Source organism: Falco punctatus (genome assembly GCF_963210335.1).
Source record: "Falco punctatus genome assembly, chromosome: 2".
NCBI classification, from domain to species: Eukaryota; Metazoa; Chordata; class Aves; order Falconiformes; family Falconidae; genus Falco; species Falco punctatus.
In genome coordinates, this window is record NC_137581.1 from 32,655,324 (window position 1) to 32,673,498 (window position 18,175).

Genomic DNA, 18,175 nt, shown 5'->3' on the forward strand with positions numbered 1-18,175 from the left:
TCAGCTGTGCAGCCTTACAGAGGGGAATACAGGCAACAGAGATGGCAAGGATGTTAAAGAGGATTAAGAGAAGGGCAGCTTAAAATCCAAAGCAGTCAGCTCTGTTGGTGCAGTTCTGTGGGATACAGACTCAGCTGAGCCTGACTGCCACAGGTCAGCCGTGTAGTTTATAGAACAGCCAAGGGAGATTGTAGGATATGTGGTTGTAGGATATGTGATACGTAAGATAATGTAACCAGGATTCTTTACAGATTACTGGTGTACTAAATCTCTGACTACGAAAGGATATGTAAAGATGCCACTCAAATTGTAATTTCTGTCTTGGTTCAGCTTTTTGAAATTGGTTTTGAGCATTTCTGTAGTCAGCTTGATGCTTTGGCTCTTTAAAATAAGCAAGATTCCTCATTACAAGTAATATTTCATCTAGAATAATGAAACTATTAAATAATGCTGGGTTAAAATTTCTCATCTTAATAGTCGTTAATTGCTGTAATGGATGATCCCTTTGCTGCTACCTTATTGTTCCTTGAAAGCCTGTTGAAAGTCTCCTTCCTTCTACAAATAATTTCCCTTCCCCACCCCCTCTCATTTTATATTTGGTTGTACCATGTTAGTCTCCACTTGAAGTCTTCAAGAGTAGCTCTGCTTTCAGAGCACGCATCTCTCTCAGGGCTGTTATACCTCTGTGCTTCTTCTCTGAGAACCAAGATCCTGGAGTACAACTGCTCCACCATCTGAGTGGTCCCACCTCCATGATTTTTTTGGTGGGAGTGAGAAGAGAATGCTCAAATGAGCCATGACTGTTACCCATTTCCATGCTGTGTTAAGATGGACTTGAGGTAATGAGAGAAACATTTATTGTAGAGTGTAACTTGTCTGTTTCAATCTCCCTGGTGTGCTTTAAAAGGAACGTGATGCTTTGTCCTTGTAAGTCAGGTGTACCAGGCTCTGGGAAGACCCATTTGGAAATATTCTGCCCTGCTTCACAGTTAGTAGCTCTGATGCCTATTTTAAATTAACTGAATTCCCTTTTGACTTTGGGAATGGAGAACTAATCCCACCTCAGCCCTCACTGCCAGGAAGAAAAAAAACAATTATTGTTATTTCTTTTTGTTTGCTTCCTTTCTACTTCTTAACCAAAATATTCCCTTTGTGTGATGGGTAGACTTGGTTCTACTAAGAAGCATTGGCTCTACCCCTCCCTCACCCAGGCCAGGCTGTTGGTTTTTTTTTTATCGTGTAATACCTGCTTTGCTTCTCTTGCCATCAGTCACGTCTTCAGTGCCTTGGCAAGGTACAACAGAGGTGCAGCTACATAGTAGATGGCCGTGCTCTGAGCCAACTCGTTTGGCCCTTCTATTTGGTTTCTTTCCTGTATAGTCTTACAAGGCAAATCTGCCTGAGGAACTGACATGCTTTAGCAGTTAGCAGTAAGCCCACGTAACATTTGCTAGGTTTGATTTCTGGTTTTGTCTGCATTTTTGTGGTCTCAGTCTGATAGAAGAGTGTAACATCAATGCCCATGCTGTCTTGTGTGGTGGGAGCTCCTGCACGCATGCTGCAAGTATCTGGCTGTTCCCACGGTGAGGGGGTATCTCTGGCTCTCCAGCTCCTGTGTAGACTAGGGAAGTGAATCTCATTCACTTCTCTACAATGTGCTGTGGGCAAGTCAATTTTTATTCTCACTGAAAAGCTTTCACAGTGATAGAGAAGAGTATGTTTACATCGAAGCAGTGTTGGATAATGACCCCTATGCAAGTACACTTCTAGTTAGGTGGTAGATGTACTACAATGCACCAAAAATTCCTTCTGGCGATTGGTGTTTCTATGGGGAAGAATACACAGTATTTGATTGAATTTTGGCTTGATACATGATGAGTTGATCTTTATCTGGTCTGCAGAAGAGACTAACCAGATGCATGTCTGTAACTGCCGTCACCAGTTCTTCTTATAATAGTAGTTGGGGATACGATTTCCCCATGTAAAATGTTTTGACAGATTGGGTACTGTTGATTCTGTGTCTAATTACAGTTGTCATTAAGCACTAGAACTTTGATTTGAGAAACAATACAACTCATCTGCCTTTTCTCTAAGCAGAATTGGCTACCTGTAGTGATTAACATGCTTCAGAAAAAGTGAGAGCAGACTGAATCAGCTTGAGAGTTGGCAAATTTGGCGCTGCTGAATGAAGATGCATCTGTTTGAGGTTTGAAAACCTAATCATGAAGATTTTAATCTCTCTTGATGCTTTATGTAACAGCACACCATGTGATCTCAGAATCTGTAGTGTCATCACTGTTCGCCCTTCTTGTTTTTGTTAATCATGACCAACCACAATTAAACTCCTCAAACTTTGAATGGAAGCGAGTGGATAATCTTTAACGGGTGAGGCTTTGTGATTCTTGAAAGTGCTGCAGAGTTCAGGACCTGTGGTTAATAGTGGAATGCTAATGCTAATCTTACGGCTGCCAAGGACTGAGAGGTATTTCTTCCAACCTTCCATCTGGGGGAAACTAATCAGTGGGTACTAAATAGGTACATCAATGAAAGTGACACTTCTTCAGAAACAAGGCTTTGACCAAATAACCATGAAAGTGTTATTCTTGGACCTGGAACAGCATCTAAAGAGGTATTTATAAAATTTTTAATTTTTAGATGCTTGATTTACTGGTCTTCCTTTTTTTAAAAAAATGGTTTCTTAAACGAATTTGTTTGAGCAAGTACTTAAAAATGCTTCTCCTAAACCAAGGTGCTTGGCACAAGTTGAAACTATTTCAAACTATTTAAAGCTAGGAGTATCACATTGGTTGAATGTACTGTGTCATGTAGACATAGTTTTTGTTTACTTATTGTTTTACTTATTCACCGAAAATCTGCATGTCTTGAAATCTCTTTATAATATAGATTGTTTTAGATATTTTAGTAAACTGTTTGCCACTACAGTACTTTTCCTCTTTTCAAAAAAGTTATTACAGTTATTCCAAATCTTAAGTGATGCAGTACTAAACCAAATAATGACAATTTTGACATGATTTGAAATTTATTATCAAGCACATTCATATTTATGTAAATATTTTTCATACATAATATATTTTCTGTCTTGTCATGTGTTTAAAGAACAGCTTAGTTAATCAGTCTTGTTAAATGTTTGGAGAGACATTGAAATAAAACATGGTCTTCTGCATTACATTTGTTAACCTCCCTTTCCATCTAAACAGTATAAAAATGAGGTGGATGGTTTTGATCTGGTTCCTTTCTAGTGTTTAAAAGAAATACCAAGTAACTTGGTGAATGGGAAGAATTATTTTACTGAGTTAAAAATATCTGATAGTTGGGGGAATGAAAATGCCCTCATTCTTCATGTTAAAGAGCTGCTGTTCTGTGTACAGAAGGCAAATACCCTTCTGTGGGAGAGAGCACAGAATGCGTTCTTCGTAACTTCTGATCTCTGAACTGGTGCTTTTGTTACACCACAGCCTTAAAATCTAGAAACCTTGCTCATATCATATAAATTTTGATAAATACTAATTATACATATTCACTTGTTACCTTTGTCATGTTATGTTTGCGGTACTGCCCACGGAGAATAGCTTTCCTCTGTGAATGGTGCCTCTTTAAAGAATATAAATTTATACATTGAAAACTTTTTTAAAAAACTAAGTTCTTCAGCAATCAACAGTTTCTAAAAACATGCTTGAATTTTGAAATGAATGTTAAAAACTACACTAAAATCACCTGTATGCCTAAGGAACGAGTGTAATGGAAATACTTTACGATTTTATATAGAAATCGAAATATAACAACAAAAGGTATGTTGTGCTTGAGTGGCGTGTGTGTACAGCAATGACCTGTGTTCTCATATATTACCGAGCAAGAAAGGTTGTATGGAGAAGATTGGTTTGTGGTAGGAAACAATCTGTTCCACAAAATGTATGATGAAAAAAAGTGTGATGGAGTAGACATGCTTTTTCTTTAACCTTTCTGCATTATTAAGAGGTTTTGCTATAACTGATTTTTACTGATACATATAGCAGCCCAGCGTAGCACCTCTAGTTGTAAACCAAAATCTACATCTGTTAGTTATGTAGAAAATGTGGATGACTTCTCCTGTATTCTTATTCAGCAAGCTACTTCCTGTTTACTTCTCGCTTGCTTTTGTTCCCTCTAGTTTCGTTTACAGAGACGCTGGTTTTGCTCTACTTGCTTTTCTGTGAGTTAAGGCTGGCTGATTGTCACGTCACCATAAATTGCAAATGAAGGAGAAACTTCAACCTCTTGCGCAGCTGTCCTTGGCTATTGTTGCATATGGTTGTATTTGCTTTCCAAAACTGACCCTACTGAATGTGTGAGCCAAATCAAAAGAAGCATTTGGCTTTCTTCAGGTTTGATGTAGAATCTCTTTTTTGAGAGGGAGTGCAGTTGTGTGCAACTTTCTGGAGGGAAGAGGAGTGATTCCCAGGTCAGGCATCTCATTTAAAACTTTCAGGATGCTGATACAGTTGGTGGATCTTTTCCCACTTGCGGTCCTTGGTCAAGGGCAGTTTGCAGGGTACTGAGAAGGGCTTTTACTCTTAATAAAATTAAATACTTTATACTTTTTCATTTAAAGTTTGTGTGCAAGAATGACATCCAAGATCTAGAGTTCAGGCTCTGGAGCTCTGCCAGGGTGCTTTGGAAGAGTGATCCCTAATGTCTGTGTGCTACTGAGGAGCTGTGTAGCACTAAGCAGCTGGAAACTGCGATTATGTAGGTGTGCAGGAGCTCCTGCTTCTCTTGTACTGCAGGCAGTTGGTGGCTGTGTCTGCTTGAGGCCTGGCGTGTATCGGCATTTTTCTGTATTTGTACTGAACAAATGGTGTCGTGGCATCTTCTGTATTTCTTTTTGAAGCTTGGTTGGAAATGCAGGTCATATGAGCCTGGGGCCTGGGGGAACCCACCCAAGTCAGAAGATGCTTCAGGCTCTGGTTATGGCGTCAGCTGGAAGGAAGGAGTGCTGGGTGCACCTGCTAACTCTTGGAATGGTTAAGGTGGGCTGTATTGGTTAAAGGGACAAAAACTTGTGTCTTGTGCTGTTATATTTAGGTCATTCCTATCTGAACTTAAGTAACTTTAGCTGGTTTAAAGCATTAAACAAGGATGTGAAGGGCATCCAGCCTCTACCTGATCTGATGTCAAGGGATACAAAACCAGCTGTATTAGAGCTGGTCCTTCTTACTATTTTTCAAAGGCAGGCTTTAATTCATCATTAGGCAAATACTAAATAGATACATTCTAATATGAAAAAAGAAAACAAAAATCTGACAGCTCCTGAAACCTAGCATTTTCACTATTTAAAGGTAACTTTTCACTCATCATTCTCAGTCCTTCCAAGGATTTCAAGGATCCTTTCAAGTACCTTGACATCTTTCAGTCTGTCAGTGTAAGTGAATTCCCCCAACCCCAATCTCTGAATCAGTTCAATGGTTCTTTTCTACCTGTTTCAGTTTATCAACAGCATTTTTTAAAATGCCGAATTCTTCAGAAATGGGGCTGAAAAACAGGTTTGGCCAAACTAATTTAAGGCAGGAGCCTATCTCAGTGGCACCGTTGTTACCCTGTGACTCAAACATTCACTTGCAAGTATTTTTGTTTATAGCTGTCATGATTGCTCGGGGTTGAACTGCTGATCGATGTTACTGTCTACCTGCCCAGGGCCTCTAGCAATTAGCAGTAGCTGGGGAGAGTCAGAGAGGAATTCCCCTGTTCTGTACCTTGTGCGGGAGCAGGCAATGCCTTCCTGGATGGGAGGCTGCCTGGGGTGGCTTTTTGGAAGAGCTGACTTGTGCTCTGTGCTTGGTGGGGCACTGCAGCAGTGGTGGAGCTGGAAAAGGGGCTTTAAATCCTGTCCTGCAGCAGGGGTTTTCTCTCCTTCCTTATACCTTGACAGCAGTGTGGCAGCTCACCACGTTGATGCTGTAGAAGTGGCCACTGGGCATCTGGGCTAACACCCTGCACGAGAATGAGGAAATGTACCCGGGAGCTGTTTTGGATTCCCATGTGTTACTGAGTGGGTTACTCATCTCAGGCTTCTGATGCTGGAGCTGGTTGGGGTTTTTGTGGGGGTTTTGTTTTGAGGTTGTTTGGGTTTTTTTCTAAGCCACAAAGGTTCAAGGTGTTATCTTATTAACAGTGGTTTTCTGGAGGATGAAGTAATTGTTTTCAAGAAGCGTTCGGTTAGTATATACATGAGCTCAGAACTTGTTTTGTACAAAAGACTCTTGGAACAGCTAATGAAACTTATCTTATGTGGATATCCACCAGAAAATAGGCATCAGAACTCTTAGGGAGTGGACAGGACTGCTTCATAAACAGTATGCCACTCACAAATTTAGCCAACTCTGCATAAAGACTATTACCCAGATATTGAATAAGTATGAAATAACATCCTTTGTAAGTTGTGTATTAAAAGATTAAGATTATCTTCTGCTGTTTGCAAAATGTCTGCCTCAAGGGTGGCTAAATGTCAGCGGTGTCTGTTCTGTGTGGCCACCATGGATCTGACAGTCTCAAGGTACTTGCTAGAAGATGAAGTCCTGCGGAAAATGAGGGCTTTGTACTGGCTGGGGTTCTTTTAGAGGAGCAGTAGGGTACTGAGGAAGGCTGAATCCCAACTGAAGGAGAACCAGGACTTCAGGATATACGGGCCTTCTGTAGATGGTGGGACCTATGCCAGCCATTTTCAGTCTCTGGCCTGGAAGGTGTTCCAGGGACGTGTTCAAAATATGCTGAGCTGGCACATTGTGTTCTGACTGGTCTCTTTGGTTTGCAGTGTGGCAGAATTACAGGAACGAAACGTTGCACTAAAGCGGGTAATACATCTCTAAAGCCACAAGGCACAGTTGGGTCAGATTTGAAATATATCTATCTGTCTTAAGGTAATTTTGAAGCAATTTTTAAGCACACCTCATTTCATAGGCTTATTGTATTTTCCCAGGTTTCTTGCCTTTCTATTTCAGGTCAGTATTGCTTTAAAATTCCTTCCTTCAGTGGGGAGAAGGTAAATGTTTTTTTTATGTGGAGATACTGTTGAGATTTCTGCGGTCGTGAGTCAGCAGGATTTGTGTCTCTTAAGTCACTGAAGCTCTGCCTGGATTAAGAAGCTTGGGAGTACTTTCCCACTCCAGGGTCTAGCTGTACCTGTTTCTTAATGCTGTACCAAGTTGAAGCAGGAGCATACATCAGATTCCTCTCATATCCTTGTTTCCACAGGGTGGGGAAAGCACAGCCTGGGCAGGAAATCGTCCAGCAGATGGCTGACTTAAAGGTTGATAAAGAGGAGCAAGACTTCGGGGTACACTGCCGTGTGCAATAGGTGTAGTAAATCAGGTCACATTCTTACCAGTTTCTGGAAGTTTCCCCTATGCTTCCTGAATGGGTGGAGGTACATTCTATAACTGCAAGTTTCCATTCAGTTATAAAAATACCTTTAAATACATCAGAGTGAATGCAGCCTGTTTGTCAAAGTGCACTTCTGCTTGGATGGAACAACAGCTCTTGACTTTTCTCTAAATTTTCTAAGCAGTCACCAGATGTTGATAAACTGTGGGTTGAGGTACATCTGAAGTAGAAAGTTTTGACCACTTAAGAAATTAGGAAATATGGTATTACACATACATTAGAGCCAGGGGAATCATTCACCTACTTGTTAATTGATATTGCTAATACCTTTTGAAGCCATTTGCCAGTGATTGTGAAGAGATTGAAACTGTAGGAGTGTAAATGGACAATTGGATAGAGGTCTGTCATCTTCATATATTTGCCAAGGATGAAAATTGTTGTTGAACTCTGACCTTATTGTCTTTATTCTACTATATGTGTAACAGAGTTGCAGTGTTGGGTATTTATTATTATTATTTAACAGAATGTCCTTAAAAAAGGTTCTGCATAACAGGGTGGTAACGAGTGATCTGCCATGTCAAAAGCTGAGCAATGACGGACCTTCATCCTCATTCACAGCAGATTGTATTCCACATCCCGGGCACTCAGTTTCCTGCACTGTGATCTTACCTTACATTTTTTGTCTGTATGCCTGTACTTTTCTCCTTTGATCATCATTGGCTGTTTTTAATCATTTCTGTAGAAGCTGGAATAGGGAACTTCATTCCAGACTTCCTGAAGACCATAGGACAACACTGGTTAATTGTGTGGGTTTTGGCTTTGTTCCTAGCAACTCTGAATTTGTTTCTAGTGTGATATACTTCTGTGGGAAACACAGGCTTAATTTCAAGCATTGAATTGAAAAGTAGCCATTAAAGGGAAAATGATATTCAGTGAGAAGTGTAGGCCAACTGTTATGCCGTATAAGTAATTTCTTAATAAGCATGAGTAAATTATTAGCTGATCCAAGATTTTCAATGTAGTTTCAAGGGGAACAATTGGAAAAAGTGGAGGAGGTGGGAAAGAGGGAAGGAAGAGATTGACATAATAGGTGTAGGCTTTATGGGGACTGGGAACAGGGGAAATGGAGGGACTTAAGGTCCTCTGTCCCCCTTCCATGGTTAGCACCAGTCAGTGAGATGTATTCCCGTTTCATGTTACTTGGAGTGACTTTTCCACAGCCTTAAGGAAACAGAAGATATTAAGAGTTTAAAAAATGATAAAAGATTACCCTGCTCAGTTACAGGTTAAATTAGCTGTTACTTAATTTGATGACTAAATCCCACTGTGTGCTATCAAGGTAGAGTGGGGTGGGTGTCAGCCACTGTCTGAGTCCCTCCTGGGCTGTTGGCCCCCTGGGTCAGAGATACTAGTTAATATAGAGAACTTCAGCTTTCCAAATGCTTGTGGTGTCACTGTGCCAAACCACTTTCTATATTTGCTATGTTTCTTTTGTTATGTTAGGTGTAACTTGAAATGGTCCAGTGACACTGTTTCTTTCCCTCTTTTAATTTTGGAGTACACAGTTGAAAAATCCGTTGTACAGCTAGAACAAGTGGGATTAAATGCTAGTATAAGTAGGTTTTCCTTCTAGGTGTTCTCTTTGGTTTTGAGAAAATCACTGCACATGAAAGCTATGCATAAGAACAGGGAATAAGTTAAATCTAAAATTACTTAAACCAAATTTCACATAAAGGAAAAATGAGTTACAGTTCCATGCTTTGGGTAGTGAAACTTGGGTTGTAACATTTTACCACTGTTCTACATAGGCTCCTTTATGGCAGTAAACGGATGGGGTTTTTTCTCCCCTTCCATCCTGGGGACAGTGTCAGCCTGCAGAGTGATGTTGTGTGTAGCTTTCTGGAGGAAAGAAAATAAATTCCTGGCTCAGATGTCTCACTTAAAACTTTCAGGGGTGCTAACACAGCTGGTGGATCTTTTCCCACTTCCAGTCCTTGGTCAAGGAAAGTTTATGTAATACTGACAAGGACTTTCACTTTCAATGAAGTTAAATATTTTACACTTACTCATTTTAAGCTTGGATATGAAATTAGGGAAGCCTGTGATTCCCAAACTAGATGTTACTGCAAATATGTAATTCTCTGAGTTTAGGCGGTGTAACATCTGGATGCAATTTCAGGTTTTGAGTTATGATAGATCTCACTTGACTGTGTGAGGAGATCTTGAAACTCAATGGATGTGCACAGAACAGTCCTTCATCCCAGCTGCATTGCTAGATGATCATCGGTGGATGATCACAGGGAAGGGTATGCCACATGTCTCTCCCCAAGCATCAAAATTGCTTTAAGATGGTTCCCATTTCTTTGCAGAGCTCTCTCTGATGGGTGGATTATCTCTGTGTTTTTCTATATACAGGTACTTGGTACAGACCTTATGTTTTATTTTGTCAGCATTACAATTGGTAGAATCATTATAATTCTCATTAAAAACAACTGGGGTTGACTTAGCAATTAGTTGCCTGTAAAAGAGAAAGAGGATATCCTCAGAGGGGCCAGTGAGAACCTATCCTTGTTTGTCTTTTGATCTTACATGGTTACCTTCTTGCTTTTAAATGCAGCTTTGTGTCTCCTGTGCAGAGCACACAGCATGATATTTCAGTGTGTGCATTGCAATTAGAAGTACTGTCAGGTTATTTCCAGAACCCCAGCAGGGTGTATGTATTCTTTCTGCTGACTATTTATTTAGTTATGCTTGCACATCTGCAAAAAACCCAACTTATTTACAAATATAGCAGTTCATTTTACTAGCATCTTGCATAGCTTTCCCTTTTATCTGTTTTTCATGGGACTAAAACCCAATTCCTAGCAAACCAAATTAGAGTTGCAAATAACTTTACTATGGGGGAGGAAAAGATACATTTAAAGTAGTATCTGGCAGCAAGAGGTTCTTCAATTTAGCAGAAATATGTAAATGGAAATCTGCAGAATTCAAACTAGAAATAAAATGTGTTAGCCTTTGGAGCTGAGCAGTAAGTTCTCAACCTCTCCAAGTTTTCTTTAAATCAAGATCCTAGCTACAAGTTTTGGGGCTGGAAAAAGATGTTGGCTAGATTCTGTGATCTTTTATAGACTATCTGAATGTGATATTTTTTTGGTTGGTTGGTTTGGTTTTGTCCTTAGTCTGTTAAAAAAATAATTATAACTTACGGGGGGGGAGCGGAAATCACTGGGAAGCTTCTCCAGCCTATTGTGTACCTTTACTGAGAGGAAGAAAAAAAGTCATGGTGTATTGAAATAAATAATTCTTTAAGTCCTTGAAGCCAACTGCAGCCAGAGTTTCCTCTTCAGGTTATTAGCTTGGAGCAGTTTTGCTAAGTTTGATACTGGGGGGATTGCTGTCAGTACACAAATAGTTTTGCATTTATAAATTTTAAGGCAGAATAGTACTTTGCCATTTATTGACCATTTTTAGATGCCAAGTGAAATGTAAAGTCAGATGTCATGTAGAATCTAATTACTGTACTCTTTTCTTTAGTAATTGTTAAAAAAAAAAAATTAACCTTTCAGTGCTTTAATTTTGTGGTTGAAAACTATAGCTGAAGTGCACAGGATCTGAGCCTGTCTATAGCGTAAGTTGAAAGTGTGCTGTGACAGAAATTGCTGTTTTCTAGTACAGTTTTTGGTGTGGTCTCTTTGCAACATGGTCAAAAGATGAGATTTATTTTAAGTTCAGGAGATGCTTATCTAGGGCTTTTAATGTTGGCATTTAAAGGGGGCATACATTGACAAAGATACCTGAAAGGTAATTTAAGTGAAAGAATTTAACATGCACACAGAAATACGCCAAACCAAACTTGCGTAGAGACAAAATGGTTCTGTGCTGCAGCTTACTTCATTATGTGCTTAAGATGAAAAGCTCTTTTTTCAAGTGCTTAGCGTGATTATATTGAGATGAGGAAATTTATTTAGTGGGAGAAACAGTGTTTAAGAACTGAAACACTACAAAAGGTGAAGCATGCTAAGAAGTCTTTCACTACCGTATATGTTTCAACTTAAGCAGTTGATTTACTTGAGCATCAGAGATGCTGGTGAGCTCCTTGTTTAGCAGTATATTGTATTCTGCCCTGCTTGTTTCTCAGTAACCCATCTCAACCCTTTTTCTATTAATTTAAGCAGTTCGTGAACACCAGGCAGACTTCCAAAGTGTGTGATCTGCCGTGTGATGGGACTCTAAATAAATGACCCTCATTCCGTGTCCAGGGCTAACAGCGGGCATGAATTGGTCCAGCCCAGTGCAGACCCGGGGTGGCTTTACAGAAATAAGGAATTCTGCAGCCTTTCTCACCTCTGCTCCCAGGAATGTAAAATTGTAAGCTTTCGCAGGAGTCTAATACCATGTAGTATCTGTTAATGAGATATTAAAAGAGAGAGAGAGAGAAGATTTTGAGTAACATAGTAGTCATCTTGACTCCCTTCTAGTGCTGTGAGAGAAGGTGAGTGAATCAAAACAACATAAGCTGAGTAAAGTGCATGTTGAATGTTATGGTAGAGGGGCCAGGAGGGGAGACAAATTGATGAGCAAGCAAGGGGGGGGAAGGGAGCTTGGAGGATTATTTTCCTTACAGCTTGTGTAGATTGTTTTATATCATACATTTTAAAAAGCAATAGCAAACCCCCAACTTTAAATACAGAGTTCTGTCCATGTTCTTGTCAGGCAGATGATGTGGTGTTGAGGTGAGAACATCACAGATTAGTGTTCTTCCCCCCCTGCCTTTTTGGGGATGAAGTAGTACATGAAAGTACATGTCCTGCTTTTTTTATTTCCTAGATGATTTGAGAGCTTAGAGCTTTCTCAGCCATAAAGGGACGTTTATGTTTTGCTTTTTAATAGGGTGGGCAAAGCAGAACATGCATATTAATATGCAGTCCTACTTACGCAGCTGACAGCTTTCAGTTGAATCATAGCCCTGCTTGTAGGCATCTAAAAATAAATGAATTTGCTAAAAGCCCACTGAAGTTAATGGAAGATGGCTAGAGAGTTTAGTGGGAATTGGATTTAGGATCATACCTGTATCTCTTCTTCACGAAGACACATTAGTGTAGATTAGAGGGCAATGTTACTTATTGATAATTTAGTCTGAAAATCATATTTTTCTGTCATAAGTGGGATGATGGTGTTTTATAATCACCAGTTGTTATGGCAGCACTGACGATCATCTTGGAATGCATCCATGACTTTATTTTTACATGTACTAATGAAAACACATACAAACGTCTGCTGCCTGACCTGCAACAAAAGCAGGCATTTCAAGGGTACGTCTGTGTGGGCATGTGAGTTTGCTATCTTCCAGGGAGTTATTTTATAAGGACCTAATTAGCAGAGATACAGTTTCTCTGGTTTTATATCTACTCTGCCCCATTCAGGTTGAGACCTTTAGGGAACAGAGATTGCCCCTGAGCTTGTGTCCAGCTGCAATTCCGTTAATTTTAAAGTCCTAAGTCCCCTGCTGTGAGGAGGAGTCATTTGAGACATTTACTTGATTTTCAAACCCCAGCTCTTCATAAAATACTAATTTAGATCAAGTCTAGGAGAGAAGTTGATACAGATTCCGGTACAGATGATGTGCTTTTGGAGCTGTTTATTAAATGGCTCACTTGGGTCACTGAATATGATTGAGTACCATTGTGTGTAGTATGTCACCTTTGCAAAGAAAGCGGTTAGTTGAAGTCTGTTCACGTTGTATGGTTACTGGTGTTTGTCCATCAGGAGGTGGGAGGCTGGAGCCTGACACGTATGTTTTCATGTGGTGGTTCTAATTTACTTGCCTGTATTGACTTGCAAATGTAAAAGGATTTTTTTCAAAAAAACCTTCCTTTAATTTTCAGCCTGTTAGGTGGTATCCTGTGGAGCTTCCCCTGAATATCTGAAGATGGCGAGATGAGAGCTGTGCCCTTGCGGGATGTACATCCTATGTACATCCTGTGTGGTACTAGGATAGCAGCTATGATGAGCACTTATTCTTAAATGTCACCTCTCTTGTGAACAGGATTAGTTTGTACTACTCTGCTGGCATTACTGAATGAAAGAATAGTAGACTAGGACAACGTAAATAAACTAAGAAGGATGATGCAGATACGCAAATGCTAAATTTAGCTTTAAGATGATTATTCTGTGCCTCCTGGCTTTCCTGCTTCTCTGGGAGCAACACCTGTGACATATATGTGACTTCCAGTTCTTGGAGAGGTTTGCTGTAGAGAATTGAAGAGGTTTTTGACTTTATTTTTGTGCATTAAAGTAACATAATGCCTTATGAAAGTGCAGGTCTAGCAGATAGTGGTTTTAGAGGCTGGCCCTTTCTTGTGGAGGTGTTTTGTGGTGGTCAAGCTCAGCCTCGGGTCTCCTCCTAAACTCTACTGGTAGACAGGATCACTTGGACTGGCTGTGACTGTAGTGGCTGTGTTTGATGACCCATGAAAGCATAATATTTCTTGATAAATACACCACAGTTATGTGGGATAATTTTTTCCTACATTATTAGTGCACATGCTGCAACTTTTAAGACCGTAAGTGCTGGATGACAATATAAAAATCAGCAAATACGCATTTTCCCTGTTATTGTACAAGAGTATTAGCTGGGTTGCTAGAAGTCCGAAGGTTTGGCAGTGCGTGCTTTTTGTGGGTGATCGGATGGCTGAATATTTTTTCATAAATGGTTTTAGGGACTAATAAGGCCTGTGTAAAGGATGAAGAGAGATCGCTGCTGCTTTAGCAGATCTGTAGGAGTCTGAAACAAGTTTTATCTGCAGGTGCATTTGTCAGTGCGTGTGCATCCCGCACAGGCGAAGCTGTCCGGTAACGGGTTTCATTCTCCGGGGCTGAGATGTGTGTAGGGGCGGTGGATCCCGCCGCGGGAGCCGGCACCGTCTCTGCCGGCGGGGCTGCCCCGGTGCGGCGGGGCCCGGCCGGCCCTGCCGTGCGCCGATAGGTGGCGCTGTCGGCGCGGCGACGGGCGGCCCCTGGGCGGCGCGGGCCGCGCTCCCGCCGGCGGCGGCTGGCAGCGCGCTGGGCTCCCCCGCCGCTCCCCAGCTGCTTCGGCTGCGGCTGCTGTTACTACTATTATTATTAATAATTATTATTATTATTGTTTTCATTCGCCGTCAGCGATTGCTGGTGGAAATCCACGGTGAGCCGCGCGTCGGCACCCCGTGTGCCGGGGTTTCGCGGGGGGGGAGGAGGGGGCAGAGCCGGCCCCCCCCCCACGCGTGCGGGGTCGTCCCGCGTGGGCGCTGCGGGGCGGCCAGGGCGCTGCCGGCCCCGGGGGGGGGGGGGGGGGGGGGCGAGCGCGCTTAATGAGATGCGATGAAGCGGGGGGCGGAGCCCGAGCGGCGGCGCAGCCAATGGGCGGCGGCGGCGCCGCATAAATTATGGGGGGGCCGGGATGGCCAGGTTTTGTGCGGCGCGGCGGAGCGCTGACCTCGGAGCTGGCCGAGCGCAGCCCCGCGCCCCGCAGGGTCCCGCCGCCGCCCCGCCGCCCGGCGGAGCTGCCCCGCCGCCCGCGTACACGCACACGTCCGGCAAGAGGGAGACCAGATTTCTGCGGGGAGCCTTTCTGGCCGCGATTGCATGAATGCCCAATGTTGTAGACCAGTGGCAATGGATCTAGGAGTTTATCAACTAAGACATTTCTCAATTTCCTTCTTATCGTCCTTGCTGGGCACCGACAACTCGTCCCTGAGGCTCGACAGTAGGTAAATAAGTGTTGTGTCCGAGGGGCTCTGCCGGCGCGGCGGCGGCGGGGCAGGTGAACGCCGGGCTGACTCCTTTGTCCGGGGGAGCCGCAGCGGCGGCACCGGGCGCCCGCCTCGCCTCGTCTCCCCGCCCCGGAGGGGCTGCCCTCCCCGGCGCGGAGCGCGGCTGCCGCAGCCTGCAGTTAAGCTCGGTCTTTGTGGTCTGCTGGGGGGCAAAATGTCGGGATATTTGATCCGGCTGCGGGCGGGGGGCTCGGGGCGGCTTCACAGGTTGCTTTACTGCAGTGGAGCATCCCGGTGAGGCGGCGGCGGCAGGGCAGCGTGAGGATGACTTTTCTCAGCCAACTGGCTACCAATGCCCGCGTCTCTTGTCTCTTAAATAATTCAGCCGCCGCTAATGTAATTTTTTTTTTCTCTCTCTTTCTTTCTCTCTTTTGCAGCTCCTCTGGTGCAAGCGTGGTAGCTATCGACAACAAAATCGAGCAAGCGATGGTACGTACCGATTGGGGCATAAAACCGTGGTGATGTTTGAAGCGGTAAACAATATGGGGATGCGGCTGGTTTACCCGTGCGCGGACGCGTTTTGGTAGCGGGGCCGGGGAGAGGGAGGGGGAGGCACGGCTCCGGTTCTGGGGGCTTTTTTTCTGGTGGTTGTTGTTTTATCGATCAAAGGCTTCCTGCGGGGAGGAATGCGCACTTCTCTCTATCGATGCCGGAGAGGGAATGACGGCATCGTTTTTGGCTCCTGCCTCCCCAACCGATTGATCCCAGCTCCGTGCGGCGGGGGAGGGGCGCTGCTGGGGCAGACAGCGGCATTTGTGTGTGTGTAGGGTGTTACACACACACGCCCACCCCCCAAAGCGGGGGTGTTTTGGGGTGCTTTTCGCTTTTTTTTTTTTTTTTTTTTTTTTTAAACTCCTAGCGCATCCCGCTTCTGCCAAACGAGCGCATCCCCCGCGGACTGCAGCCGGGCATCCTCCGCCGCTGCGCCCTTCTCCCGGCGGCCGGCACGGGCGTCGCGCTGCCCGGAGCCGGCGGGTCCCCCTCGGGGCCGCCGCGGCCGCCGGCCCGGTCCCCGCCCTGCCCCCGGCGCGGTCCCGCCGCGCTGCGCCTGGGGCCCGGCCGCCCTTTGTTACTGGAGCGGTGCCTGGAGCCGTTCTCACGGGAGCCTCTGCCGACTGTTGCTAGGCAAACTCCGAGCCTTTAACTCCCGGCTATAAATAACTCGGACGCTCATTGGCCGGGGCGCGCTCTGACGTCATCCACGGCCGCGCACGGCCGGCGGGAGGGAGGGAAATGCGGCAACCTGCGCTGAGAACTGGCTGCAGCCGGTGCGCGGGGGGCGGGGCCGGGCGCGGGGCGGGGCCTTGCCGCGCGCCGGGGGCGGGGCCCACCGCCCTCCCCGGGCCCGCACGTGTGCGGCGGCTTGTGACCGGCCCCCGGTTCCGGTGGGGCTCGCTGGGGCCGGCCCGGCGCCCTCCGCCGCGGGCCGGGGCCGTGTCCCTCGCGGGGGGGACCTGCCGCACCGTGCCCCGGCAGAGCCGGGCGGCGCCGGCCCCCGCCAGCGTGGGTCGCCTGCGGGGCTGCTCTCCTAACGCTCCGGCTCTCTGCTGCCTTTCAGGATCTGGTAAAGAGTCACTTGATGTACGCGGTAAGGGAGGAAGTGGAGGTCCTCAAAGAGCAAATCAAAGAGCTGATAGAGAAGAACTCCCAGCTGGAGCAAGAAAACACTCTGCTAAAAACACTGGCCAGCCCGGAGCAGCTTGCCCAGTTCCAAGCACAGCTGCAGACTGGTTCCCCGCCTTCCTCTTCCCAGTCACAAGGGACAACACAGCAGCCTGCTCAGCCGGCATCACAGGGGTCAGGGCCTTCAGCATAGTTCAGGATGTCGTTGCCATCATGATTGCTGGCCTCTGGACTGCCCAGAGCAAGAAGGACTAGCGGGAATCCGCCACAGCCACCCTTCATCCATTTCAGTGCACATTGCAACTCAGACTGAGGACTCCATGCCCTGTACACATCAGGAGAGGCTTCTCTCCCTCCCCGTGTTATGCACTCATCTGTCTCTCTCTCTTCCCTCCCTCCCCCCTTTGGCTTGAAGGAGTCTTTGTTCTTAGGTTGACTGAATAAAATAAACTTCTTCCAGAGAATTAGCACAAGTACACTGGGGACTTGAGCAGCTTCTGCAAATGGCTGAGAAACGAAGTTGCATGCCTGAATTTTTTGTTTGTTTGTTTGTTTTTAAACCTTCTGCTCATCCAGTGACATAACTGATACAAGTGCTTTTCGAGCTTGGAAATATGAAGAAACAGACTGGAGTAAAAAGTGATGGTTCAATCCCCCATAGTGCACTGGGGTTCCAAAGTGAGGACTGGTGCATAGGATCGAAGAGGGAGAGGGAGAAAGGTAAATTCAGTGTTTTAACATTTAATTGTCACCTGAAACCTTAAGTGCAAATACTTGCACCGTTTTTTGAAGCAGTGGACAGGTGCATAAAGCTGTATTATATATAGAAAGCAGGTAGGTGACGTACAGTTGGGTCATAGGATAATTACAATGAAGGTTATTCGCCTACTGTATATTTGTGTATTTAGTGTAATTACTTTGTAAAATAGAAAACTGTAACTATTTAGGTTGTACAGATTGAAGTTTAGTTGTTTCATTGGCTGATCTGAAGAAGTTTGGAAAGTTGTTTTTTTTATGCTACATAAATAAGAATGCACCTACGCAACTGTTCAGAATTTGGCAGATTTATGCTGTTTGTGTAACTTCTGAAGTTCCCTGGCTGCTGATTATCTTGAAGTAAATCTTTGTTCATTGTAGTTTGGTTCAAGACAGGAAAAACCACTCCAAAAATTATCAAACCCTGCTAGCAAAGAATTTAAAAAAAAAAAAAAAATTGGATTTCCCAGTATGGATTTTTTTGCATATGATCTGTATAGTAGTATGCATATGTTTTTGTGCATGTTCTCTAAACAGTTGTAACACGTCAATGTATTTAACTGTTGCACTTGTCAACTTTCAATAAAGCATACAATGTTGATAAATCA

The 18,175-nt window shown here is 44.1% G+C and overlaps 1 protein-coding gene across 8 annotated transcripts in view; it reads left to right on the forward strand.

Moving 5' to 3' along the window:
* TSC22D1 (TSC22 domain family member 1) overlaps window positions 1-18,175 on the forward strand; it is a gene marked incomplete at its 5' end in the record, with an annotated part of 95,808 nt that extends 77,633 nt beyond the window's left edge. For 2 of the 8 annotated variants that reach the window (XM_080376788.1, XM_080376787.1), the window contains 2 exons: window positions 15,566-15,617; window positions 16,747-18,175. In XM_080376788.1, the coding sequence (XP_080232914.1) occupies window positions 15,566-15,617; window positions 16,747-17,004 (310 nt within the window). In that variant the 3' untranslated portion in view covers window positions 17,005-18,175. Of the gene's footprint in view, window positions 1-2,354; window positions 2,630-14,506; window positions 14,561-14,778; window positions 15,126-15,190; window positions 15,307-15,342; window positions 15,447-15,565; window positions 15,618-16,746 lie in introns of those variants that run through there. The other 6 variants (XM_080376790.1, XM_080376794.1, XM_080376789.1 and 3 more) reach the window with 6 other exon arrangements.